Here is a 27,737-nt window from a genome sequence, read left to right as displayed (position 1 = left end):
AAACCCCCGCTGTGAATACTGATTCATTCTGGATATACATGAATATTAATACATGAATATAATTATAAATAATTACAACTAAAAAATGAAAAATTAAATTATCCTGCGTGCTAGCAAATATATAGTCTTCTTCAAAATAGGTGACAATTGCACATAAAATCACCAAAACTAAACTCAAACAATCCTATTATCTTACGCTGCTGCTCACATCAACATGTGTTCCCACACCCTAAGTATATACATCTTATATTAACCCCCAATATGAATGCTGATTAATTCTAGATAGACACAAATATAAACATGAATAAAACTGTATAATATTCTGTGTGCTGGTGTCAAATATATACACTCTTCTTCAAAATAGGTGACAATTGCACATAAGCAAAGTAAAGATGGCGCGCTACCAATTCACTTAAATGTCATATAATAAGAAGTGTATCACTGTCAATATATGAATGTACCAAATGATAATCAAAATTATAATAGTCTAATAGTGAAAAGATTTGAGTACAGTTCATAAATGTGAAACATGTGACTTCCGCTCTAAACAATCTTCAAGCCTCTTCCCAATCACCTCAGTGCTCTCAGTGCCCTCACCTTAATGGTGTAGTATACACGCATGTATAGTACTATCCAGCTAGTTTCTCTCTCGTCAGAATGGCATTTCAAATTCCTAAGGAACTTTTGGTAGTATTTGAATACCTCTGCGGTTTTAATTTTTTGCGCTATATACAAAAAAAACCAACACTTTCGAAATGTATATATATATATATATATATATATATATATATATATATATATTTTTTTTTTTTTTTTTTTTTTTTTTTTTTTTTTTTACTTTTTTTTTAGTCCAATATGTATTCTGCTACATATTTTTAGTAACAAAAAATTCTAATACGTGTATATTGATTGGTTTGTGCAAAAGTTATAGCGGCTACAAACTATGGTATATTTTTGTATTAAAATAAATACTCACGCTACGGTAAAATAGAAGTGAAAAAAAGAATTGATAGCAGCAGCTATGCACCAAGCATAAATCACTTATAAACACGAAAGATAAATATAAAAAACCACGCTAGCATCATGGAAACATATATATACAAAAAGTCCAAATAAAGTGATGTAATCAATATAAAGTGCTCTTGTGCTCCAATCTTCTTAAAAGTGCTGAAGTGCTCCACATAAATTCATTCCGTGATGTGACACACACCCCCTTGTGTGTCCCTCCTTACCAGAAACAATGGACCCCCAGTTTTTCAGTCTGGGAGTCAAACAGGCTTGATTTAAATAGGACTGATAGGTCACAATGAACAGATCAAGAACTCTCCAGTAACCTCTAAGATGTTCCAGTAATCTTCAAAGTCATAACAAAGAGAAGGAGCCAATAGTGAAGTACCGTAGGGTTGCAGTTTAATAGCGCAATAAAAACATACCGTATATACTCGAGTATAAGCAGAGTTTTTCAGCACATTTTTTTGTGCTGAAAAGGTCCCCCTCTGCTTATACTCGAGTCAAGAAAAAAAAAAAAGTCCCTGGCCGCTCCGACGTGCTTAAGCTTTACAAATGGCGCCGCCCGGCGCATACATGTCACCGCGCACACGGCGCCACTGCTCGGGACTGGCCGGGAATAGCCGAACGTACACAAGCGGCGGCGGCGCGTGCGCAATGACGTGTCGGCGCCGGGCGGCGCCATTTTTAAAATGAAGGCAACTCTGGAACAGGTAAGTGAAACAGCTGCACTACCTGCCATTATGCAGGGCTGCGGGCATACTACAAGGGATGCAGTGCTGAGGGCATGGTCCACCTGTACCATGCCCACAGCACTGCATCTCCTGTAGTATGCCCACAACCCCGGATCCTCTTGTACCATGCCAGTCACCCTGCGTTCTCCTGTACCATGCTGGTCACCCTGCATTCTCCTGTACCATGCCAGTCACCCTGCGTTCTCCTGTACCATGCCAGTCACCCTGCGTTCTCCTGTACCATGCCAGTCACCCTGCGTTCTCCTGTACCATGCCAGTCACCCTGCGTTCTCCTGTACCATGCCAGCCACCCTGCATTCTCCTGTACCATGCCAGTCACCCTGCATTCTCCTGTACCATGCCAGTTACCCTGCATTCTCCTGTACCATGCCAGTCACCCAGCATCCTCCTGTACCATGCCAGCCACCCAGCATCCTCCTGTACCATGCCTGCCACCCTGCATTCTCCTGTACCATGCCTGCCACCCTGCATTCTCCTGTACCATGCCTGCCACCCTGCATTCTCCTGTACCATGCCCGCCGCCCTGCATTCTCCTGTACCATGCCCGCCGCCCTGTATTCTCACCCTAGGCTTATACTCGAGTCAATCATTTTTCCCATCTTTTTGTGGTAAAAGTAGGGGCCTCGGCTTATACTCGGGTCGACTTATACTCGAGTATATACGGTACTTTAAAAAATGGAATTCAAAAAACAGCATGTAAACAGCAAAGTGCTTTGTGAACGCCGTTACCACCATGCATTCCACGGCAACCAGAAATGAAGTTGTTACAGTTTAGGAACTGGAAATTATGTCAACGCGTTTCGCCCTCCCATAGGGCGTCATCAAGGACCTCTTTTCCAGTAAATACAGACCTCCATTTACTGTATATCCAGAGAAGATCTGTCTCCTCCCCAGTGACTAATCAAAGGACATGACAGCCATTTTAGATGCGAGCCCAAGATACTATTAATAATATTGTAACATTAAACCAACTTATTAAAAATAGTCTTAATGATGTCACTTACAGCTGAATATACATTACATTAAAAGACTTAGTTGACAAAATAAAATATAAATCCACTAAAAACAATGTCAACTGATATTGACTAGCTGTGTATCAAATTATACAAAAATAATATAAACCATATATAAGTACATTTTATTACTATTAAGGAAAAATAAAATAAAGTTCTGAAATAATTAAAGTAAAAAAATGAAATAAAAATGAAAATAAAATAAAAATAAAAAAGAAATAAAATAAAATGAAAATAAAATAAAAATAAAATACAATAAAAAATAAATATAAAAATGAATAAAAATGAAAATAAAAATAAAAATAAAATTAAAAATAAATAAAAATTAGAAATGAAAAATTAAAATAATGAAAATAAAAAAATAAATAAATATAAAAACGAAAATAAAAATACATAGCCATAAAAGTAAAAAGAAATATATTTGAGAATAAAAATAAAATATATCACTTTCTTTCACCAATTAGAGTTGAAACAGTTGAGATCCAACTCAATGTTCATCCCCAAAGGGCTCTAAATTCCCAAACGATGAATGAAAATGTGTTTCATTTTGGGAAATGGACCTTTTTAAATCTCCTCTCCTCCGGAGGGGCTCAACCCTGTCTATCCCACAAAGGTCAAAACAGTAGGATCTTTTCCATGATGGAGCCTGAAATGATTAGATAAGCTATGATGTTTATAGCCCTTATATATGTTGTTTACGTGTTCTCTAAGCCTAACTCCCAGCTTCCTAGTTGTTCGGCCCACATATTGGAGCCGCCATTGGACAGGCTTTGATGTGTAATACATTTTTTTATTTTGTAGGACTCGCCACATGGACGTGATTCAGAGTGTGTGGTTTTTCATGTTCTAAATTTTGAAGTGCTACAAATCATACATTTGCCACAACTTTAAAATCCCACTCAATCTAAAAAACAGTGCAAGTGTTATTAGGTGAATCAACTAGATTATGAGCTAATTTCAAACGTAATGTTGGGGGTTTGGTACAAATAAACTGTGGTCTATCTGGCAAAGCCTTTTGTAGTTTTACATCCTTTAACAAAATCTACCAATGCTGTTTGCTGATTTTCTCTATCTGTTTATATTGTCGGGTAAAGCCTTTCATAAACGCTGCTGTTCTTTTATCTTGCTCTAAATCTTTAACACTATAGCCCTTCTCACAAATCTTTTCCACCAAAATATTTGCTTGTATATCATAATTATCCCTTTTATTACAATTTCTCCTTACTCTCATAATTTGGCTTTTGTGAATGGCTTCCAACCATCTGAGATAATTGAGGTGTGCTATTGAAAATGTTAGCCACTGATGGAGCATATTTGGCACCCATGGCTACTCCTTTCTTCTGTCTAAAGAATTTTTTTCTCATGCCAGAAGAAGTTGTGGCTCATGGCCAAATCCAACGATTCCAGTTAGAACTTTTTTTGTTTTGTTTAAATAATGGTGACATTTAAGGCCCACCACACTGCCTCAATGGCATGTTGTTGTTGAATGTTGGTGTATAGGGAATTGACATAATTGAGAGCTAATATACATCCACCACCAACCTCCATCTTTTGCAATAATTACGTCAGATCCTTACTATCCTTAAGATAAGTTAGATACTGACTGATATTGACTAGCTGTATATCAAATCATACAACAATAATATAAACCATATATAAGTACATTTTATTAATAATAAGAAAAAATAATGTTCTGAAAAAATTTAAGTAAAAAAAAAAGAAATAAAAATGAAAATAAAATAAAAATAGAAATGAAATAAAATAAAATGAAAATAAAAATAAAATAAAAACAAAAATATTGATTTCGATGGTTTTTAGTGAATTGTTTACTTTATTTTGTCAACTAAGGTTTTTTAATGTCATGTATATTCAGCTGTAAGTGACATTGTTGAGACTATTTTTATTAGGTTGGTTTAATAGTACATTATTATTAATAGTATCTTGGGCTCGCATCTAAAATGGCTGTCATGTCCTTTGATTGATCACTGGAGAGGAGGCCGATCTTCTCTGGATATAAATAGAGGTCTGTATTTACCAGAAATTAGGTCCTTGGTGACGCCCTGTGGGAGGAGAAACGCGTTCACGTAATTTCTGGTTCCTGAGTTGTAACAATGTCACTTCTGCTTGCCGTGGCGGTTATGGCGTTCGCGGAAGCACTTTGCTGTTTTACATGTTGTTTTATGAATACCGTTTAGTAAATATGTTTTTATTGCGCTAATAAAGGGCAACCCTACGGTACTTCACTATTGGCTCCTTCTCTTTGTTCTGCACTTGAGGATTACTGGAACATCTTAAGAGGTTACTGGAGAGTTCTTGATTTGTTCATTGTGACCTATCAGTGCTATTTAAATCAAGCCTGTTTGATTCCCAGACTAAAAAGCTGGGGGTCCATTGATGCTGGTAAGGAGGGACACAAAAGGGGGTGTGTCACACATAACCGAATGAATTTATGTGGAGCACTTCAGCACTTTTAAGAAGATTGGAGCACAAGAGCACTTTATATTGATTACATCACTTTATTTGAACTTTTTGCATATACATATTTACATGATGCTAGTGCTGTTTTTTATGGTATATATACATTTTTTTTACTAGTAATAGCAGTGATTTGTGATTTATAGCAGGTCTGTGATATTGCAGCAGACAAATCTGACACCTCACTGACACTTTTGACACTTTTTAGGGACCAGTGACACCAATACGGTGACCAGTGCTAAAAAATGTGCACCATTACTGTACTAATGACAGGGGCAGGGAAGGGTTTAACATCAGGGGCGATTATCTGTGTTCCCTGGGAGTGCTTTCTAATTGTGGAGGGAGGGTGCTTTGACTGGGGGAATGTAAATATGCAGAAACAGCAAATTCCCCTTTCACAGACCGGCAGTCTGCCTTGTTTACATAGGCAGACCGCTGTTCTGCCTTTCTCCTGAATGGTCTGCTGATTGGCTCCCGCTGTGTCCATTCAAAGTGGGAGTGGGTCACCTGTGTGCCCCAGACCCGGAAGTGTCAGGTCATGTACAAGGTGCATGATCTGGCACAGAGCTCCAAGCACAGCCAGAGAACTGACCACACATTCCTAGCATGGTCAGTATAAAATAGGAAAGCAGGGGACTGGTAGGATTAGCAGGTATTTCACACAAGGATGAAATATAAAGGTATAAAATACACATATCAGGAATCTGAAATGTTGGGGTAGCATACACTTGAATGCCCCCCCCCCCCCCCTCTGCAACAGAACATACTATACCTTTCCCTGGTGTCCTGCATCTCAGCATAACTGCTTGGCATCAAGAAAGCAAGACACAACACTGGGCCAATCACCAGTTCAGTCACATGTACCATGGTATAAGTACCATGTAATTTCTGCACGAAGCTGACAGCGATTAATGTAAATGTACTGCTGTGGAGGGGGCACTAAAGCAAACATATTGCTTTGTGGTCTGCATGGGCAAGCACAGGTTTGTTTTAAACTTAGTTGCAGTAGGTATTTAGGCCCATTCAAGCTAATAAAATGAGATAGTGTAGCGAAAAACACTCTTTTTAAAACCAAGTACATGTAAATGAATGCTGCTTATTTACTAAAGCTGCTTTAAAGTTTAAAATAGTTAAATCATGTTTAAATCTGAATTACCATAATGACATAATACACAATACTGTGTCAGATAAACAACAACCTTGTCTGTATAAAACACATATTCTTTTAGGGGTCCTGTGGCTCTGAAACCTATATATCAGAAGAAATAAAGAAAAAAAAGCCACTGTTCCTGCTCAGCATGTACAGCTGTGAAGGTTTAAATTGCCCCAGCTTGCTGTTCTTTCTTTTCTCTTCAGCTATTAGTTACGCTGTCAGTCATTGTGATGCAATGGAAGCATTGCAAACACTTTCAGGGATCTTCACCCTGGATAAGCACCAATTCAAAAGAATTCTTTAGAAGATCAGGTTATTTGTATAAAAGCATTTCTCCTGCAGCAGAAAATGAAACAACATTTTAAATATTGACATTAGAAACTATACAAAAGTATTTTAGCCCAGATTTCGTTTTTAAAACATAACTGTGCCCAAAGGAAAGAGTACATCTTGTTGTTTTTATTAAACAGCAGTCAAATGTGTGTTCAGGAAGATTTCTCTGTCTAGGTACAACAAAATGTATTATAGTTTCACATGTCAGAAACATGTTTAGCAACCATATTCATGTATAACACGCCAAGGTAACCACAATAAGTAAAAGCTGATTTCAATGAAAGGGTTGATTGTTTATACAGTATAGCTTAAAATTAATTCAATAAAAAATAGAAAGTAATTACCTGTGTACAAATGGTAAAGGACTGCTGTTTATTAGGTTTATCATAGGAAATATTTGAATTGAATTAAAAATAGAAATATGGACTTAAAAAAATAAATAAACCTATATACTCAGGTGAATGCAGCATTGATTTGATGCTGCATCTGTCCCCCACTGGCTATACAGGAAGAACTGAGCGATCAAACACCGCTGATGGCTCAGGTCTCCCCTGCGCTCTGAGCAGAGAGTCAGGGCTGTCAGTCACTGGCACTGTGCTCTACCCCTCCAGTGCTCACTGGAGCTCTGGGGTGTGGAGAGTGCGGCAGGGGGCTAACTCAAGCTCTCAGTAGATCACCGAGAGGCTGAGTCAGGTGCCGATCCAGGCATCTGGGTGGATCCCAACTTTAGCCTGCTGTCTACTGAAAACAGGTCACAGGAGTGCAGAACAAACTGCACTCCTGTAACCTACAGGAGAAGTACAGCCAAAATAGCTTTGGCTGTACTTCTCCTTTAAAGCATTGTAGACTAATGTTGAGCTAATAGTAGTTATATTAATTAGTCAAAGAAGGTTCACTTATTCTGCTAAAGTTGACATGGTCAACTATTTCCTCTTGTCACGAAAGTTTTACAGAACAGCTATGTAGGTGTAGTGAAATGACATCAAGCAAACTGATCAAGCACTGTGAAGTGAACTCTAGCAGGCATGGACACAGTCACCCCATGCTGGTTTCTGCCTTGTAGAATAAAACAAGTACATACATTTCTCAGCAGTGTCCCTGTTTGCTTACTGTTAAAAGTGAATGTTTTAGAGAACACGGCTTCTTGTAGACAGGGGTGGCCTGGCATTTAACAAGATCTCTCCTTCTAAATATTTTGCTAAGGTTATAGTGTAACTGGATCAAGGAATTCATTTCTGAATTTAATAAATCCAACAAATGCCTGCCAATTGCTTTTGCTTTGTTCTATTGCTTTTTTTTTCAAGCTAAATAATTATTTTTGGTCAGCAGAAATAATTATTACTACTATCATACAGAATTTTATATAGTGGATCAAAAATGTATTATATATAGGCTAAAATTGACTAGTACCTCATCCATATCCGATATCTACAAAAAGAGAATTAAAATAGTTTTGGACTGTACTGGTACCAGAAAGGACAATGAAACTATATTTTATATTTAAAAAGGAAAATTTTAATACAGAAAAAGTTTTAATTAAAAAGCATTCTACATATACTCATACAAATTGGTGCATATATGGAATATATACTGTATATATATATTTATAGAATTTATATAGTGTCAACAGTTTGCACACCGCTTTACAATGTTAGGGCAAACAGTACAGTTACAGTACAATTCAATACAGGGGAAATCAAAGGGCCTTGCTCCCTAAGAAATAGGATTCTGTCACACTAAGGTTTGTGATTACAGCACAATGCATGTCAACAAATGCATCAATATTGTATTCCTTGAGTCTTAAAGCCTAAAAGTCTATATAGTGATATTTCTGAGATATTGACTACATAGAATGCAAGATACCTTATAATCCCTAAAAATAAATTTTAGTACAAAACACCCAGATCAGCAAAGATGTGTGTATATTGGAAGGACCAGACCACTCTTGTCTGAGATACAGTACCAGTTGCCACACAGATATCTAAGGTAGGATCATGTGTGGCCTCAACTGCCTAAAGGCTGGAAAAAGTTGATATTTACGATGCCTTTCAGGCCTATAATTTAATTATAAGACTGATCAGATGCAACAAGGTTTATCTGCTACTGAGCCCAGAGTGAACATACAGTTGTTTTTCATATATAACCTCCTTTTTAACTAGCGTTTTGCGCAGCTGGAAAAAATGCTGTGTATAAAAGCTTGGAATATAACAGGCCAGTTATCCTACTTGTAAGGCAGTCTGTATAATAGAATAAATTCCAATGAATAGGACAAGCTGGTGGTGCTGTGTGTGTATTGTCTACTTCCTATATGTAGTGCATCGTTTATTTCCTATATGTAGTGCATCGTTTACTTCCTGTAGAGCGTGCATCATCTAACTCTAATGGCGTCCATAATCTACTTTCCTATATGGTGTGCATCGTCTACTTCCTATATGGCATGCAATTATATACAAAGGTAATATTTGTTAGTCGACCAGTGCTAATCCAGTATCAGGGCTCTTTAACCCTAAAGGTAAATGCATGTGTTCCGTCCTGCATCTGACTATGCAAAACTCGCAGTCATCCTTTACTCTTTTTTTACTGGGTTGGGACATTGGTAGTAAAAGTGAAGCTGACTTTTCTGATTTCTCTTAGGTCACTGGGGTTGTGACTGATGCAAATGGAAAAGCACATTATGTCCTGTCAGGAACATGGGATGAAAAGATGGAATGTGCAAAGATTGTGCAGAGCAGTCAAGGCAATGGAAGTGGAGAAGGCAAGCAGAAAACCGTCTACCAAACCCTTCCGCCAAAGCTACTGTGGAAGAAATACCCTCTACCGTAAGTCTTTACAGTGTGGACTGTCAGTTCAGATTAAATTCTTTCTTGGTTTCCAAGGAAGTATATAAGTGAGCACTACAGGTATGTTCATTTATGCAGTGCAAAGCACAGTAAACAATAGCAACAGATACTTTTTCTGTAATCAGTTTGGAAATGACTAGGTCGGAAACATGACTGTCTATACAATCTTACTAAATATATCAGCTAGAATCAGGGACTTCATAGATGTAAGGCTCCGTTCACATCTAGGCGTTTTTGGGCGATTTTCTGCTCTAAGCCTTAGCTCTAAAAACACCGAACAAGACAAATCCCATACATTTCAATGGCGCCTTTTCACATCTGAGCGTTATGTTGCCTTAAGCAAAATGCCCGTCGCTCAAGAAATTACATGAGCTTCTTTTTTGGCAGATTACAGGCGTTCTACTGCTTTTTATTGGTCCCTTGTCAACTCAAAACGCCTGCACAAAAACGCTGCACAAACACTGCAAAAATGCCTGAAAAACGCCTGTAAGAATAGCAACGCCTGGACGTGAACGGATCCTCATTGTCTTGCAAAATGTAAGGATTTTTTCCACAACATTTTTGAGCAGAAGAGCTTCTTTTATGATCACATGGGTGAACTGATTTATTAAATGAGGACACAGGTCAGCCTTAAGGTCAACAGCGGCAGCCCCTGATTTTCCCTCATGCAAAGTTTATTTCAAATAAGATCATGTTAAAGTTAACCTGTGCCCAGACTATGGAAACTAAACATTTACATATTATGAACAAGCAGTAAAAGCACTTTAAAATGAGCCCTTATTAACCTCTGTCACCATAGGCACATTGGAGAAATTAATTTTCAAAATTTACAACAGAAACACATAAATCTTATTTTTTTTTTTTACAGTGGAGGGGAAATCTTGGCAGCCTCCCAGCTTTCTAATTTAAACAAACAGCAGATGTTTCTATGCTGTTAGAAACTGAAACCTGACTATAGAATCTCTGTTGTGATCTTCGGTGATCTTTGAGACTAATGCTTCATATTACAAGCAGCTATAGATATGAGGGCTTGATTTGAGGGCCAGTTTACATCATATGCAGTCCAGTGCATTTTTTTCTGCATCAAAAGGCATGGATAGTAGGTTATATAGTTTATAATGGCATAGTTCACACCAGAGCGTTCCAGTACCAGAAAAAAGAAGTGGAACATGCCGCATTTTCTCTGCACCGGACTGTGCTAGAATGCAGTAAAATTAGTCAAAAATTCCCCCGGAATGCACCTAAATGCACCAAAAATGCACTGGAAAACACATGTCCCTATTTAAGGCTATGAAACAAAGGGAAAAAATGCAGTGAACCATATTAAAAACGCATAAAAAATTTGCCAAAAATGCGCATACAGAAAAGCATACGGAACGCATCAAACCGCGTTTCTTTGGTGTGAACAAAGAAAAAACAGGTGAAGATTACATTGGTTTTTCATCTGTTTTTACGTCCGTTTTATACATCCTCTAGCTAGAGCCTTAACCACTTGAATCCCAGAGCCATTTTTTCATGCAAAAATGGACTGTTTTTCTGTTTACATTCGTGTTTCGTCCAATCAGTTTTTTTAACAGAAGAAAAATAGAGCTTTGATCCGTTCCAAAAAACGGATGTTGATGGAAGCGGATGGAAGTGGATATGAATGGATGATTATCCATCTACATCTGTTTTTCCATAGAGATGCATTGATGTCCGTTTTTCATCCGTCAATGGATGGATGCAAAGCCTGTTTGGTTGAACGGGTTGCTTTTGGTGCGCTTGCTTTCCTCCAATCGTGACATGTTGACTAGTTTTTGGATCAAGAATCATGACCACAGCATGTAAACTTCTATCCGCTGCCATTTGCAAGGGAGGGAGCGTTTGGAGGGTGCATTTTCATCGCCCCTCAACCACACATCTAAACTTAGTCTTAAGCCCCGTACACACATACCGATTGTCAGCCGTAAATATTCGGCCGACGACCGATCGGCCGATTTTAGGCTTGTTAGTATGATGCTTCCGACAGCGCATTTTCGGCCAAACAGAATCTGTCGTGCAAGCATTAAAATTTTTGTTGGCCAACACCAGAACGGCCGATTGTTCGCCAGTCAGTACAGATTTCGGCCGACAGACAGCAGATTAGCAAGACTGGGCATGCTCAGAAAAGAAAAAAGACAAGGAAAGTTAACCATCACATGACATCACTTCTGCAGTCGGCTGTTGTTGGCCGACAAAATTCGTGTGCAGTCTTTTGCAGTTTTCAACAGACACGGCAGCCCTGGACAAAAGAAGGCCGATCGTTTAGCCGACGATCGGTACGTGTGTACGAGGCTTTAGGGTCCTTTCACATGAACGATCCGATCAGATCCGCCTGTCAGTTTTTTAGGCGGACCTGATCGGATCCTCCATGCATCCCTATGGGGCAGCGGATGTCAGCGGAAACATACCGCTGACACCCGCTGCTATCCGCTTCCGATCCTGTCTGTGAAATCCAGACGGATGGAAACCCTATTTTCCATCCGTCCAGCGAATCGAATGAGAACGGACAGGCGGTCCGTTCTCATCCGATTCCCCTATAGCGGACAGTGGGGAATCGGACAGTTCTGTCTCCGCTCTGTGTGCTGTGAGCTGTCATCCACCTGCTCAGCGGGGATCGGCGGATCGATCCCTCGGTGAACAGAACGGACCTCATCGGAAGGCGCACAGTGTGAAAGATCCCTAAAAGTGAAGATGTTTACACTTCTTTGGTAACAAGTTGAGATTTCAAAAGATTTGTTTCTTCACCCTAACCTTTTACCTTTTAAATTACATTTATTTCTGCTTTGTTGGGACTAAAGATGTAGTAAAAATGGTTAATATCCCTTTAAGCTGCCTTTAAAGCTCTCCATTTTGTATTAGGACAAAATACACAAGATAAGAAGGCCAACATACAATAATCAGTCATAACATTAGGCCCACTGACAGGTAAAGTTAATAACATTGATTACCTTGTAACTATGGCACATGAAGTGGGTGGAATTTTTTAGGCAGCACAAGAACATGTTGTCTCTGAAGTTTATATGGTAAAAGCAGAAAAAATGGGCAAGTGTAAGGATATAAGCAACTTTGACAAGGGCCAAATTGCAATGCTTAGAAGTCAGTATCTCCAAAACTGCAGCTGTTGTGGGATGTTCCAGGTTTGAAGGTTGACTTGTCAGAACCTACCAAAAGTGGTCCAAGACACTGGCAACAAGATCATGGACAGCCAAGGCTCATTGGGCCATGTAGTCCAATACAATAGAAGAGCTACTGTAACTCCGAAAAAGTTAAAGAGGAACTCCAGTCTCCCCCCCCCCCCCAAAATTAAATCAGCAGCTACAAATACCATAGCTGCTGACTTTTAATATAAGGACACTTACCTGTCCAGGGATCCAGCGATGTCCTCACCCGAGCCGATTCTTCAATCGACTTCAGGTGCAGGCGCTGACATCTTAGGTAAGGGAAACTGGTAACTACTGAACTCGGTAAGGCTTCAAGCGACAAAGTGGCTGACAAAGGAGTCGCCAGGGTTTTTCATTATCTGGACCCTATCGGCGAAGCAAGTCTATGGTGGGGTTGCATGGTTTCGATATGACGAGCAATTTCATCAGCGCAAGGCAGTCTGACCTTCCTTACGGAGGGACCACAAGAATATCAGTCTCTGGATAAAACTGATGTAGTCTCAAGGAAGTTTGGTTACTCCCTTTCAGGGCGGGGCCAGGGGTGCAGCAGCCTCTTCACAACCGGCCACAAATCGCAGGAGATTATGTTGGCAATTCAATGCCGGATCTTGCAAGTTTGGCACTGCGTGTTGTTTCCGTCATGACTGTTCAGGGTGTGGAGGGTCTCATGCGCTGTACATATGCTCTAAGCAAGGAAAAGGAAAATGAGGCAACGCTGGAAAGAGGGAAGATGCTGGTGAGGGTAGAAAAGATGGCGCAATTCCTAAAGCTTTATCCTAACAGGGAGGCAGCTTGTGTGTTGCAGCTGGGTTTCTCATAGGGTTTTGATACCCTGCCAGTTGCTGGTTGTTCCTCCTATGGCAGATAACTTGCAGTAATCTAATTTACATCCAGCGGTCGTTTTCAGGAAAACGTTTCAAAGAAATTGCTTTGGTTCACATGGCTGTTCGTTTTGATTCACCGCCAGTATTTCCCCTTTCAATATTATCCCCAAAACAGAACACAATAAGTTACGCCTCATTCGTCACTTGTGGGTTCAGTGAATGATGCCATTGATCTGGAGGTTTGCACAGTGTCCTATACTTCTTTTGATATGGCAGTGTCGTGGGTTCGTAGGTATGGTAAAGGTTCGTTGTTGGCCAAGACTGATCCTAGTGGTTGCCATCTGCTGCGGTGAAAATGGCAAGGCAAAATTTTTGTTGATAGATGTTTACCAATTGGCTGTGCCATTTCTTGTCCGTTGTTTGAAATGTTAAGTTCCATTTTGGAATGGGTAGTTTGTGATGTTTCTGGGCTTTATTCGGTCATCCATTATTTAGATGACTTTTGTCCATAGGGCCTGCTGGAAGTACTTTCTGTGCCGCACTTTTGGCCACGGTCCAACATGTTTTTGAGCTTTTTGGTGTGCCATTGGCCCCTGACAAGATGGAGGGTCCTGCCACTGAGTTGGTTTTTAGGTATTGTCATAGACACCGTGGCGATGGAATGCCGTTTGCCTTTGGATGAACTTGAAGATCTGAAGGGGAGGGTTTCTGCCACCAGGTAATGCAAATAAATTCAACTTCGTGCTTTGCAATCTCTCTTGAGCAAGTTGAATTTTGCTTGTTGCACTATGCCCATGGGCCATGTTTTCTGTAGATGGCTGGTGGCTGCTACAGCTGCTACAGTTGGCATTAAGGTGCCACATCCTTATATTCAGCTGGGGCAGGATCAGCGTAAGGACTTGCGAGTGTGGGATTCATTTCTGGTTTCTTGCAATGGTCACTTTCTTTGGAAGGAGAAGGTGGTTTCCAGTTTTGATCTAGAACTGTTCACTAACATGGCGGGCTCTACTGGTTATGGAACCTACTGTCAGGGTCGTTGAAGTGCTGAGAGCTGGCCAGTGGAATGGAGGGAGGTTGGTTTAGTGCGTAATTTGGCTGTTCTGGAACTGTTCTCCAATGTACTGTCCATGAAATGGTGCACATTCCAGGAGTTGATAACTCAGTTGCTAATGCTTTGTTTAGTTTTCAGTGGGACAGATTCTGTCAGTTGGCACTGTAAGCCAAGCAACGCGGAATTCCATGCACCAAGCATCTGTGGAGCATTGCATTGCCGCTTCCAAGTTCTCAATTCTTCATTTAGTATGTGTGTCAGTTTGGTCCTCATACTACAGAGTGTGGCAGGAATGGAGTGATCTGGTGAAGGAAGTTGGGGGGTGTTCTTGTGAGGCGTTGATGTATATGTGTTGCTTTATTTTATTGGCAGGAATTTTGAAGGAGGTGTGTCTGTCTCTGCTATGTCTCAGAAGTTGGCTGGTCTGGTTTTCATGTTTAGGTTGTCGGGTCACAGAGATGTTACTTAGGTTTTTTCTGGCCAGGCAGGCTATGTGGAATTATGGGAATGGTGGTTCTGTGGTGGATGCTCGACGCCCAGTTTCATTTGGTGCTGCAGTGGGTCACTTTGATAGGGTTTGTTCTTCCACCTATGAGATTGCTTTGTTCTGGGCCATTTTTGTGCTGGCCTTTTTTGGGGCTTTTCGGGAGGGGGAATTGGTGAGCCAGATAAAAACATGGTGAGGGTGGTTTAAGCGTACAGAATGTATGGTTACGGGACACTACATTGGGTATTCTGTTAAGAAAATCTAACACGGATCAGTAGGAGGGGTTCTTGGATTGAGGTGTGTGTGGTTCCCTCTTCTCCAGTTTTTCCTGTCCAGGCTGTGGGGGTTTTTTCACTCTTCTGGGAGTTTTCTTTATGCATGTGGATGGGACAGCAATGTATTGATTCCAGTTTAGAGCAGTGTTCATGAAATGCCTGTCATCTGCGGGTTGGAGTGCAGATTCTTCTCATTACTTTCGGATTGGGGCAGCAATGGAAGCAGTTTGATGGGGACTTAGATGACCAGGTCATTCAGCGCATTGGGCGGTGGGAATCAGTCAGATTTTGGTCATATGTGTGCTCTCATTTATTGTGCCTTCTAAGGTTTGCTATCTGTTGGGTGGGGCTAAGTTGTGCCGTCTTATAGGGTACAACCTGTCTTCATTATTTAATGTGTTTCCTATCCTCTCATTGTTTGTTGATATGGTTAGGAATCTTGGGAAAGTTGTATCTCCCTGTCCCATTTTCTTTTCTCTTGCTGATTCCGAGGAGTGTTTGGTGTGGATCCTGGGTCAGTTGTACGTTTTTTTGGGGTGCCAGGTGGACAGAGGTTATGACAGAGGGTAGGCAGTTATGCTTGTCCAGGATTTAGGTCAGAGTTCGCTGGCTGGGCGTTCCAGGAATCCTGCGGTCTATGATCTTGCCTGACATGCATCTTTATTGTAGATTGGTCAGGCCCCCTGATGTGGTCCTCTTGCATGAGGGGGGCAATGACCTTGGCTTTCGCTCCATGCGCAAACCTTTTTAATAGGATATTAAGTTGGGTTTTTTTATTTATTCTTTTATGACTTCAGTCATTTTTTTCAAGGATGCCATATTTGTGTAGTCCGATATAGTTGCCAGGTCTGAGTGGCATATGGCTCACTCTGTTGAAAAGATCAACAAAGCCAGAATAAAGGTGAACAAGGAGGTAGCAAGGTTTTTTCCTGAAATGAGGACCTGGCAATATGTCATTGAGAGCTAGAGCATGAGTCCTGGCAATATCTGAGAAGAGATGGTATGCATCTGAATGCCACCAGCATTGATTTGTGGTATCTGGGATAGAAGGAGGGTATTCAACCGGCCTTCCAGATTTGGTGTGCAACACATGCATAAGGTGTCATGCTCATGTGCTTTAGCAGGGGGTCCATTGGGTCTTTGAAGGCGGTGCTGGTTAAATAATTGTGGAAAATTGTGGATGGGGTGCATCTGAGGTATGGGTGTCCCATACTAACAATACGGTGGTAACATCTGAGTATTTATTAGGTTGTATCTGGTAGTACATAAGTAGTTTATTGTCCCTGAGCCGGTGTAGTTGCGGCTGGGGGCCTTTGATTGGGTGGTAGATACACCTGGTTAATCGTGACTATATAGGCCTTCAAAGACCTTAGACCGGGCATAAGCTGAGGTTGGTTTATTTGGTACACATTTACCGTATTATATGCATTAAAACTTGTTTTCTTGTGAATGTTGTATTTAATGTTTTGTAATAAAAAGACTGCTATGGCCATTCGACTCCAAATAAGATGTATAGTCTGGTCATTTTGGAAGGGGGGATGGGTCAAGTGTTTATTGTTTAAATATATCGGAGCCTCTGCATTCTGCAGGTCCCTCAGTCATATATTACTCTTTGCCTATAGCAATAAATCAGTTGCAGATGAGAACACATATGCATGTGATGTTGCAGCTAGTTTTAATTGACTGCAGTGACTTTTAATGGCAAAATGCACCGTCATATCTTGGGTGCAGATATCTAGTAAAGTGACCCAGAAAAAGTATGAAACACACAAAGTCATAACACTTGATCTGCATACTTGTCCTAGGTAAGTGACTCCAAATATTGAAGTCTTTGGATCAGCAATGCAGGAAGGCAGCTAGCATTTTGGGAAACAAAGGTCAGCAATAGCAGCCTGTATCTTTTCCTCAAAAACGTTTTTTCTAAATAAAGGTCATCAGGTTTATAGTGCAATGTACAGTATATGTGTTCTATCTTGTCTTGTTTTTTGTACTTGGAGAGACTATGAAAAAGCAATATTCTGCATCGAATCACTGTACATTGTGATAAGCCAGCTTCCCTCCAATGCTGCATGCACACGGATTTCATTAACCTTTGCTGACAGGCTATTTCTCATGAAACTGCTTTAATGGCAGGTATTTAAAATGAGGGCAACAATGAGGTCTAACAAAGGATAGAGACAGGGCTTATGTAAAAAATTAGATTGTTCCATTTTATAAGCTGCACTAGGAACTGACAATTAAATCTGACATTTAGACTAGATTCATACTAGTGCGTCGTGTTTTGGCCACAGCATGTAGTGTATGCACAGTTCCATCGTGTTTTTAGGCACAGTCCCATTGAATTTTATTAGGTTGTGCATTTTTGTCACATTTTCTAAAGGCATACCAAAGACCCAGCATGCAGGACTTTTGGTGCACTTTCAGAAAAATAAATGATGGTAGCAATTATTAAAATTAAAAATGCCTGTAATGAAAAGCATGTAGCATACAAAATATAGAATTGTACAAAATATAGATTGTACAAAGGGGGTAGTACACCATTAGGTCTGGGGACCCAGTCTGAACTGCTTTTTTTAACTTGCCAGTTATGTGCTCACAGGGCTGAAACTAGGGGAAGTGGGTCATCTGCCTTGAGTGCCACATTGAAAGGGGCGTTGTGTCTACCTCCTCCTTCCCCCAGGATCTCTGCTGTATCTTCTTAGCTCAGCTGTTCTTCAGGTGAGGCCGCTGCCACCTCCTGAAGTGAAGACCGGGCAGCAAGTCCCACTCCATGCTGCAGCCCAGTCTGCAGAATGAGGAGCCCAGCTGCAGGGAGGAGGATGAAGAAATCCTCCATGATTGCACAATCCACTTTTTTACCAATCGCTGCTCTACAATCCCTGATCACTGGGCGGGCATGGAGTAGATGAGGGGTCCAGGGATCTGTCCTGTCCATCCTGCCCAGTAATTGCTGTTATAAACAGACCCAAGCCTCACACACCAGACTAAGTGTACCTGTCACATCTGTGTAGTGATGGCTGTCATAGACCTGAGTGTGTTAGTGATGAAAGTAGACTTCACTGGATCATAAGAAATCTAAACTTCAGGGCAAACTGTTTTAGGCTTCGATCACAGTAGGCATTTCAGAAATCCCCACCCCGTTCCACCCCCATGTTTTCATTGTTTGCACGTTTTTGCACAAAGAGCATAGGGCAGCCTTTTCACATGCTTGGCCAGTCCATCACCTTTACCCTCCGCTTCTTTAGCAAGGCAGTGGTCATCTTGGAGGTGAGTTTGGGGTCATTATCATGTTGGAATACTGCCCTTCGGCCCAGTCTCTGAAGGGAGGGGATGATGCTCTGCTTCAGTATGTCACAGTACATGTTGGCATTCATGGTTCCCTCAATGAACTGTAGCTCCCCAGTGCCGGCAGCACTCATGCAGCCCTAGACCATGACACTCCCACCACCATGCTTGACTGTAGGCAAGACACACTTGTCTTTTTCTACTCCTTACCTGGTTGCCACCACACACGCTTGACACCATCTGAACCAAATATGTTTATCTTGGTCTCATCAGACCACAGGACATAGTCCCAGTAATTCATGCCCTTAGTCTGCTTGTCTTCAGCAAACTGTTTGTGGGCTTTCTTGTGCATCATCTTTAGAAGAGGCTTCCTTCTCGGATGACAGTCATGCAGACCAATTTGATGCAGTGTGCAGCGTATGGTCTGAGCACTGACAGTCTGACCCCCCACCCCTTCAACCTCTGCAACAACGCTGGCAGCACTCGTACATCTATTTCCCAAAGACAACCTCTGGATATGATACTGAGCATGTGCAATCAACTTCTTTGGTCGACCATGGCATGGCCAGTTCTGAGTGGAACCTGTCTTGTCAAACCGCTGTATGGTCTTGGCCACCGTGCTGCAACTCAGTTTCAGGGTCTTGGCAATCTTCTTATAGCCTAGGCCATCTTTATGTAGAGCAACAATTATTTTTTTCAGATCCTCAGAGTTCATTTCCATGATGAGTATGAGAGAGTGAGAGCGATAACACCAAATTTAACACACCTGCACTGCATTCACACCTGAGAGCTTGTTACACTAACGAGTCACATGACACCAGGGAGGGAAAATGGCTAATTGGGCCCATTTTGGACATTTTCACTTAGGGGTGTACTCACTTTTGTTGCCAGCCGTTTAGACATTATTGGCTGTGTGTTGAGTTTTTTGAGGGGACATCAAATTGACACTCTTGATACAAGCTGTACACTCACTACTTTATATTGTAGCAAAGTGTAATCTCTTCAGTGTTGTATCATAAAGTTATATATATATTTATATATAAATATATATATGTATTCTCTCTTTAAACAAGCTGAAGTTAGAAGCTGATTGGCTACCACGGATAACTGCACCACATTTTCAGGTTTAGTAAATCAACCCTCAAGTGTCCACAAATAGCCCAAAGAGCTGCTACCACATAGTATGAAACTTGTGCATTGAGATCAAGCATTCAGAGACCAATGTGCTTGTGAAAAAGGGTTAAACCCCACCAGACACATTGTTTGTTTTCACATATTTCTCTGTATGATGATTTGGTGGGCCTCCTCTGATTACCAGCAGTTACTTAGGGTACAGTTCACACATTCATACTTACTCCCAATGACTCATTGCTCAATAAACAGTCCAGGGGTATTGTTTTTTAGTATTTATTGTGGAACTTGGATGGGAGAAGGGAATAGTGGGATACTCCAACTGGAACTATGTGCATGTTTATGGATAAGGACAGCTCTCACTTGGCCTCACCAGGTTGCTTAAACACTGATTAAACCATACTGCCACAAGTATGGAAAGGGTTAAGTCCCCTTGCTTTTTCTCTCCAGCAATAGACTTGGTGATCTACATTCTCTTCAGGATACTCACTAGCATCCCCTTTACTGACACCCATCCACTAACTCTTCTAGCTGCAGGGGTGCCCCCCCTCAGGCCAGGCCCCTTGACATAGATCTGTACTCACTGTACTGCAGAATCAGATCCTCCAGTGTCTCCCCTCTCAGTCAGCTTTACAGGACCGCTGGATTCAGTTCCTCACTAGCTCTGTAGGCCCTCAGGTCGATTACCTGAGGCCACATGGCAACTCTACAGAGGGGGAGACAGCTGCCCCCTCCCTCTGGGAATCCACTTTCCAGACAAAAGTCCCCGAGCACATGTGCTCCTGGAATTTATACAGTAACGCAGCATTCACTGAGGCACTTTCCTCTGCCAAATCACCAGGGCTGTATTAAACGTCTGTGCACTAATTCGTCAGGTTTCCTCCCACTGTCCAATATGCCTCCCTATTGGACCAGTGTGAAACACTCTGCAGACAGACTGAGTTGCACCTGAGCACATTGAGAAGACCTCACTAGCAGATTCTGCTCTCTGCTAGGCAGAGAAAAATATAGATTTACCTGCAATCCCTCTGGTAAGCAGATAGGATTCAAAACTATACTTTCTCTCCCTAGCACCTACCTAGGAGGATTCTACATCTACATGCCTATTTTTGACAGGTACCACTCTCACTTATGCTCTGCTTGCCTAGGCAAACAGAGTGGAAGTTGATACCCCCCCCCCCCCACACCCGCAACCCCCTAGGACATGTCTCAGAAAGCTGCGGACTATTTAGAAAGCACAGCATGTCGCAAACGTGTGCAGTGGGGAGTCGGCTGTGAGCCAGTGGGAAGTCACACACACAAGATGGCAGTCCCGGGAACCCAAAGACTGGCAAAGAACTTGCTCAGGTGATGACAACATTGGATCCTTGAGTTGTTGAGTACATGTTTATCAAAAGTCAGTAGCTACAGTATTTGTAGCTGCTAATTTTACATTTTTCTACAAATTACTGGAGCCTTATCTAGGATATGCTAGGCAGATATGGGTGTGCTGTATTTAAATCAATTTCCTCTTTTTCTGTTGTCTTTTTAGTGAGAATGCAGAGAATATGTACTTTTTCTCTGAACTTGCACTTACTCTTAATGAGCCTGATGACAGCACTGCCCCCACCGATAGCCGGCATAGACCAGACCAGAGGCTAATGGAGAATGGCAAGTGGGATGAGGCAAACGTGGAGAAGCAGCGCCTGGAAGAGAAGCAGAGGGCTGTGCGAAGAAGACGAGAAGCAGAAGCTGTAGAGGCTTTAGAAGATGGTAAACTACCTGCTGTTTTTATTTTAAAATATGAAGAGTCTTTCTTGAGAAGCAGACCCATTTCTCTAGAAGTGTATCCTTTAGACTTACACATAGGAGTTCTATCACAGAATAATAATATAAGGTTAGTGTTTATAGGTGCCCTTTCAGTGCTTCTGGGGTCCTTAATTTGAACCCCATTTACTGCTCAGGTAGTAGTTCTACCCATCAATGTTTGTAGAAAAAAAAACTATAGATGAGCTAAAGGAGAACACTGAATAGAACACAGTAGGACAAGAACAGTATTATTCAAATCAGAATGCAAATTTAATTTTGTAGTAAATTTAGAAAAGTTAATTATGTTTGATAGCCATAAGTTATAGTCCAAATGTGTAGCACTTTACGTACATGTCAGCAGAATTTATTCTGCAATGCTGGTCCTTTTACTCCTCCAGCAGACTTTGATTTTAGCTGCAAATGCATAAACATATAAATTTGAAGATCTGACATCTTTCTGTTTTACAACAAGCCTTCATAATGCAATGTCTTCTGATAAAAACAATGTTATCACATGGCTTTCTGGACTTCTTTATGCAGGGAACTGAGTTTTCAAGTTTTAAAAGGCATGACACCTATTAAGTAATTTCTTTTGATATGCTCTGCTTTTCTGATTCTGTATCCTTTCATCCATTTTAACAGTAAAACATTTTTCTGTAATTCCTTTGAGCACTCAGCATTTTGTGTGTCTCCTCAGTGGACATAAAACAAATCCATACTGCATCTTATGTCCTCTTATGATTCCCAATGATCTCATTCACTTTATTAAGCCATTAATGATGGGGCTCTACTGATTTTCCATTAGATGGGTATAAGGCATGTAAAGTGAGGTATTATAGACTTTTTTGTAGTGCTTAATAGAGTTTGGGATATCATAAAACAATATTGCCATCAGGTCAGGATTTGCAAATACTGATGCATTATATTCTGTGCCGCAGACCAAAATGGTTTTAGTATGGAACAATCCCACCAAAGATGGAAAACTGTTCCATCTAGACCACAACCTCTCCAGCAGCCTGCTGAGATATTCTGATACATTAATGCCAAGCAGGCTAGTACTCTGAGCCATAGTTTAGACCAACCATCCTAAATTTTGAAGAATATGGATGAAAAAGGCACCAGCTAGCTTCTAAGCTTCCTTGGGTTTACCAAAATAACCTTAAAAAACAAAAAGCAAAACACCTGGTTATTTTGGCTTTTTGACCATCATCAGGGCCAGATCTTTCTCCTACTTAGAAAAAAATAGACATCCAGTTGTGACTCCAAACTAAAAGAGTAAGAGAGGCTTAAAGTGTTACTAAAGGTCACTGAGGTAGCCATCCCCGATGACCCATGGCTGTGCCTACTTCATAAAACAGCATTACTAATAAAACAATATAGAACAACATTAGTTACAAATTTATTAAATGCAACAAAGGCAGTAATCCCTAAAAAATTGCAGGAAATGGAGCGTCCAACCCTTAACCACTTTACCACCGGAGGATTTTGCTGTTTTACGTCTGGGCCACTTTTTGTGATTCGGCACTGTGCGACTTTAACTGACAATTGCGCAGTCATGCAACGCCGTACCCAAACGAAATTTACGTCCTTTTTTTCCCACAAACAGAGCTTTCTTTTGGTGGTGTTTGATCACCTGTGTGATTTTTACTTTTTGCGCTATAAACAAAAAGAGAGCGACAATTTTGAAAAAATAACAATATTTTTCAAAATTTTTTATATGAAATCCCCCCCAAAAAAATGTAAAAATCTAAATTTTTTATAATTTTAGGCCAATTTGTTTTCTCCTACATATTTTTGTAAAAAAAAAATGCAATAAGCGTATTTTGATTGGTTTGCGCAAAAGTTATTGCGTTTACTAACTAAGGGAAAGATTTCTGTCATTTTTGGTGTTTTTTTTTTTAACGAGTAATGGTGGAGATCCACAATTTTTTTTGCGGGACTGCAACATTGCGGCGGACAGATTGGACCCTTGACTGACATTTTTGACACTTTTGGGGGTACCAGTGACATTACTACAGTAATCAGTGCTATACATATGCACTGTTACTGTCAAAATGACACTGGCAGGGAAGGGGTTCATTTTTATTGGAGAGGGAGGGGTTAATGTATGCCTGGTGCTTACTAACGTGTGTGGGGGAAGGTGACTGAGTGACACAGGGACAGATCGCAGGTTCAGCTATGGTGAACCCTGCAATCTGACCCTGCCTGTCACTTAGGAGATCCGCCCGCTTTGTTTACACAAGCGGGCAGATCTCCACACTCGATTCCCCGACGATCGGGGAAGACCGGCGGTGATCACCACCGCTCCTCCCCTGGCCCGACTCCCGCTGTGACTGAATACAGCGGGAGCGAGCCGAGAGAGGGCAATGTCTGGCGACGTAGGTCTACGTCGTCCGACGTTATCGAGCCACTTTGCCACAGTAGCAGCTCAGTGAGCAGCGGTAAAGTGGTTAAAGAATGATGTAGTAGAATTAACCACGTTTATAATATGGAGTATATTGGTACTAGACAAGGGGAATATCCAATGAACACAGTACAAAAAAAACAGTAAATATGTTGAAATCAATACTTCAGATCCCTTAAACAAATAGAAATACTGGGAAACTAGGAACAGACATCAAACTGAATATAGATAAATAAGGCAAAAGGGGAGGGTAGGGGAAGGGAGGAGGGTATGGGGATTATTTATGGTTTATGGATAATGTTGTAAGAAAAGTTTCTTTTTTTCTATTGTAACAGTATTAAAATTATTAAAATGTATATATAAAAAAATAAAAAAGTATTACTAAACCCAGGACCCTGCATTCACTATATCTGGTCTCCCACATTACATAGAACATGAAAACGCAATTATTTTAGTAAATACTGTATAAACTGCTAAATACCTTTTTTCATCAGCAGTATATAGCAGTCTTGTGACCTTGTGTCAAACTGAGCATTGGTTAAAGCTTGTAGGAGGTGTTTTCATTTTCCTCTGACTGTCCTATAAGGCTGCATGACTCCTGTCTCTCTGACACACCAAACCGAACATGTGCAGAGTGCTCCCAAGGCTCTGTTCTATCAGCAGATGGATTGGGGTCAGTAAAACAAGGGGAAGATCAGAGAAGACAGGATCAAACAGCCTTTTTACACAATGTGGAGGATTATGCTTTGGTTCCACCGTTGATATGACAAGCATTAACACTTTAATATTCTATATCCTCACCACACATCATTTTTCAAGAGCTTCCCAAGCTATGAAAGAAATGTTTCAGCTGAGAATGCCTCCAGGTATCCTTAAGAAATGAGCCCCGTTCTTCCCTGAGTTGCTCTATGGACTTAATTTTGACAATTTAGGTGAATTTACCACAGTTTGTGTCACCATCCTTATCTATTTCAGTGTTGTGCTCTGTAGAATTGCCCAGAATTTGTTAAAAGATATCAGGGTTGGCTGTAGGCCATTTGCTTCAGTGGCTTCTGGCAGCCCTCAAATGTGTCTGATATTGGAGCAGTGACTTCTATTTTACTAAGCACCAAGCTGCAATAATAGTTCCTTAATTCTGTGATCCTGCCTCATTGTTTTATCCTTAAGCTTGCAGGAAGAGAGCAGTGTCTTCAAATTTAGTCTCCCTAGTTTCAGCTTCAATTTTAGCTATATTTTGTTAGTATTTTAGTAGTTTGCCTCAGTGGGTAAGTCTTTGAGAAATTGCTGTGTGTCCCCTGTCCTGGTGCAGCTCCACCAGGGAGTCTTTATATGCTGGGGTTCTAGAGCTACCTCTAGAGGAGCAATTTGGAGACCTTAGTGGAGAGCAATGAGGCGATGGGGCATAGGACTCACTGCGCACTGAAGGCGAGGTGTTCTGTTCTCATTATGCCTGATGGAGCCTATTATCCTGAGCACACTTGGCTGCTGATACCATTTTGGATTCTCCATCAGGCTGCAATTTTTCCTGGTTTAAGTAGATGGTCTCCATATGCCTCTTTCTGCTTTAGGGTGGCCTCTGAGATAGCAGAGATTTTCTCCACCAAAAGGGGTTCTCGTACCTTGATTGGTCCAAAAACTTTTCAGAATGCTTATCCTGGCTTGCTCACACCACAGGCTCATGCCAGTATAAACACTGAACTGTTACATTGAGTTTGTATCTGCAGACAAGAAGAGAAAACAAGAAAGGTATATGCTGATATTAACTTGATTCAGACCCCGTTCAGACAGGGGCGACGCGACTTGCTGGGGCGACCTGTGAAGTTGCGGTGCACGGCGCGACATGCACTGACTTCATATCATTTAAGTCAATGCAAGTCGCCTCCAGGTCGCCCCAAAGTAGTATAGGACCCTTTTTCTAAGTCGGAGCGACTTGTGTCGCTCCTATTAGAACGGGTCCTGTGCTAATCAATGGCAGGCGACCCACCGCGACTTGTCAGGCGACCAAGTCACCTGACAAGTCGCGCTAGTGCGAATGGGGTCTCAGTTTCTTCACTGCCAGGAGTCATACTGAACATTATGATTTCTGTGCTGGAAAGCACTCATCTAATCATGGAGATCACAAACTGCCTGTGCATAAATTCAGTTATGCCCTTGCCCATCCATGTAGATCAGATATAATCTAGTAGGAATATACATTCTAGCCCTTCAGTTTAGCTGGTGTTGGAGTATTGCCTAGCCCAGTTGGAGAATAGTTGTTTAAGATGGAATGATGTTCAGGTTGTTATAAGAACCTTATTGGTTATGTGCAGCATTGCCACAGCTCTTACTAACCAATTTTTATTTAATGCAGGTAATGACTATGAAGGATATCAGCCACTATGGTTTGAGCGGAAAGTCGACTCTTTCACTGGGGAGCTCATCTGTGTTTATAAAGGAGGATACTGGGAGTGCAAAGAAAATCAAGACTGGTCTAACTGTCCTGATATTTTCTGATATAGGACAAAAAAAAAGCTACAAATCTCACCACCTCAAGCTGGGCACACAGAGTGCCTCACAGACAGACTATGGCAGCGCTCAGGAACAGATGGCAAAGGCCTACTTCCAATGACAAAAAGTTGTGGGGAAAACCAAAACACATGCCAAAACACAAAGCATCTGAATGGGAGGGTAATAAATAGTGGTGCAGAGATCCGGAATCCGAAACATATTTTCTAAAGATAAAGAATTTTGTTTTACTACATCAGAATTTCTTTTTGTAGCAAATAATAATAGTTGGGAGAGGAGATTATTTATTTTATTGCAGTTTAATTTAAGTTTTGCTGTATATACACACACACAATAAAGTATATATATATATATATATATATATATATATATATATACAAATACATATACTGTATATATATATATATATATATATATATATATATATATATATATACTATAATGTATATATATATATATATATATATACAGTATATGTATTTGTGTATATATATATATATATATATATATATATAAATAGTTCTGGGCTTTTCAGCAGCGTCATTCTTTCAAGTACAATCCTAGGTTTCGAGAAGAACTTGAAATGACGGTACTTTTAGGAATTTTATTTATGTACATTATATTCACATGTATATTCTTGTTAACGATTAATGAAGTGTGTTTTATTTTTGGGCAGCAGCAAATATCAGAAATTCTTGTGAGTGGCCATTTGTACAGTTCTTTGTACAAGAAACAATGGCTTATTGAATTCAGAAATACATGGGGGAAAAAAAGATCACTGTGTAAAAACATCACTTTATTTTTTAGTTGACTAGTGCACTTTTATTGATTCATTTCCAAAGATTTGTGTCCATTTATATTAGCCAGTCTTCTCTGTGAAGCTGTATGTAGCACAGTAAGTGGCCATGTCATGGGACAGCAGTTCTTTGTATAACTGGGCCATTAATAAGTTGGTGTTGAAGGGATGGGACATCTGTTTGCTGGTACAGCTGAGGCTCCCATTCTGCATTGGATTCTGCTGTTACCCAATTGGAGTAATTTTAGTTCTGGGGCAGAGCACACCTGTTCAGCATCACACAAAGTGCCAGCAATGCCCATTGACTAGAAGTACTTCCATTAGTCCACATTGGTGGTGAGTATTAGCTATCCTGATTGTTCCTTTTTTTAAAAAAAGCAATTCATTAAACTGCATGATATATGTTAGGAATGATTGCAATTTTTAATTTAT

The 27,737-nt window shown here is 40.7% G+C and overlaps 1 protein-coding gene across 2 annotated transcripts in view; it reads left to right on the top strand.

Moving 5' to 3' along the window:
- The window catches only part of OSBP2 (oxysterol binding protein 2), a 426,310-nt gene extending 399,456 nt beyond the window's left edge, over positions 1-26,854 (top strand). For both annotated transcript variants that reach the window (XM_082273351.1, XM_082273352.1), the window contains 3 exons: positions 9,372-9,556; positions 21,344-21,564; positions 26,355-26,854. In XM_082273351.1, the coding sequence (XP_082129477.1) occupies positions 9,372-9,556; positions 21,344-21,564; positions 26,355-26,497 (549 nt within the window). In that variant the 3' untranslated portion in view covers positions 26,498-26,854. The remainder of the gene's footprint in view (positions 1-9,371; positions 9,557-21,343; positions 21,565-26,354) is intronic.
- Positions 26,855-27,737: the final 883 nt, after the last annotated feature.

This window comes from Pelophylax lessonae, assembly GCF_965119305.1.
Source record: "Pelophylax lessonae genome assembly, chromosome: 1".
NCBI lineage: Eukaryota > Metazoa > Chordata > Amphibia > Anura > Ranidae > Pelophylax > Pelophylax lessonae.
Note: the sequence above shows the minus strand (reverse complement) of the source record. Positions and strands in the feature narration are given on the sequence as shown.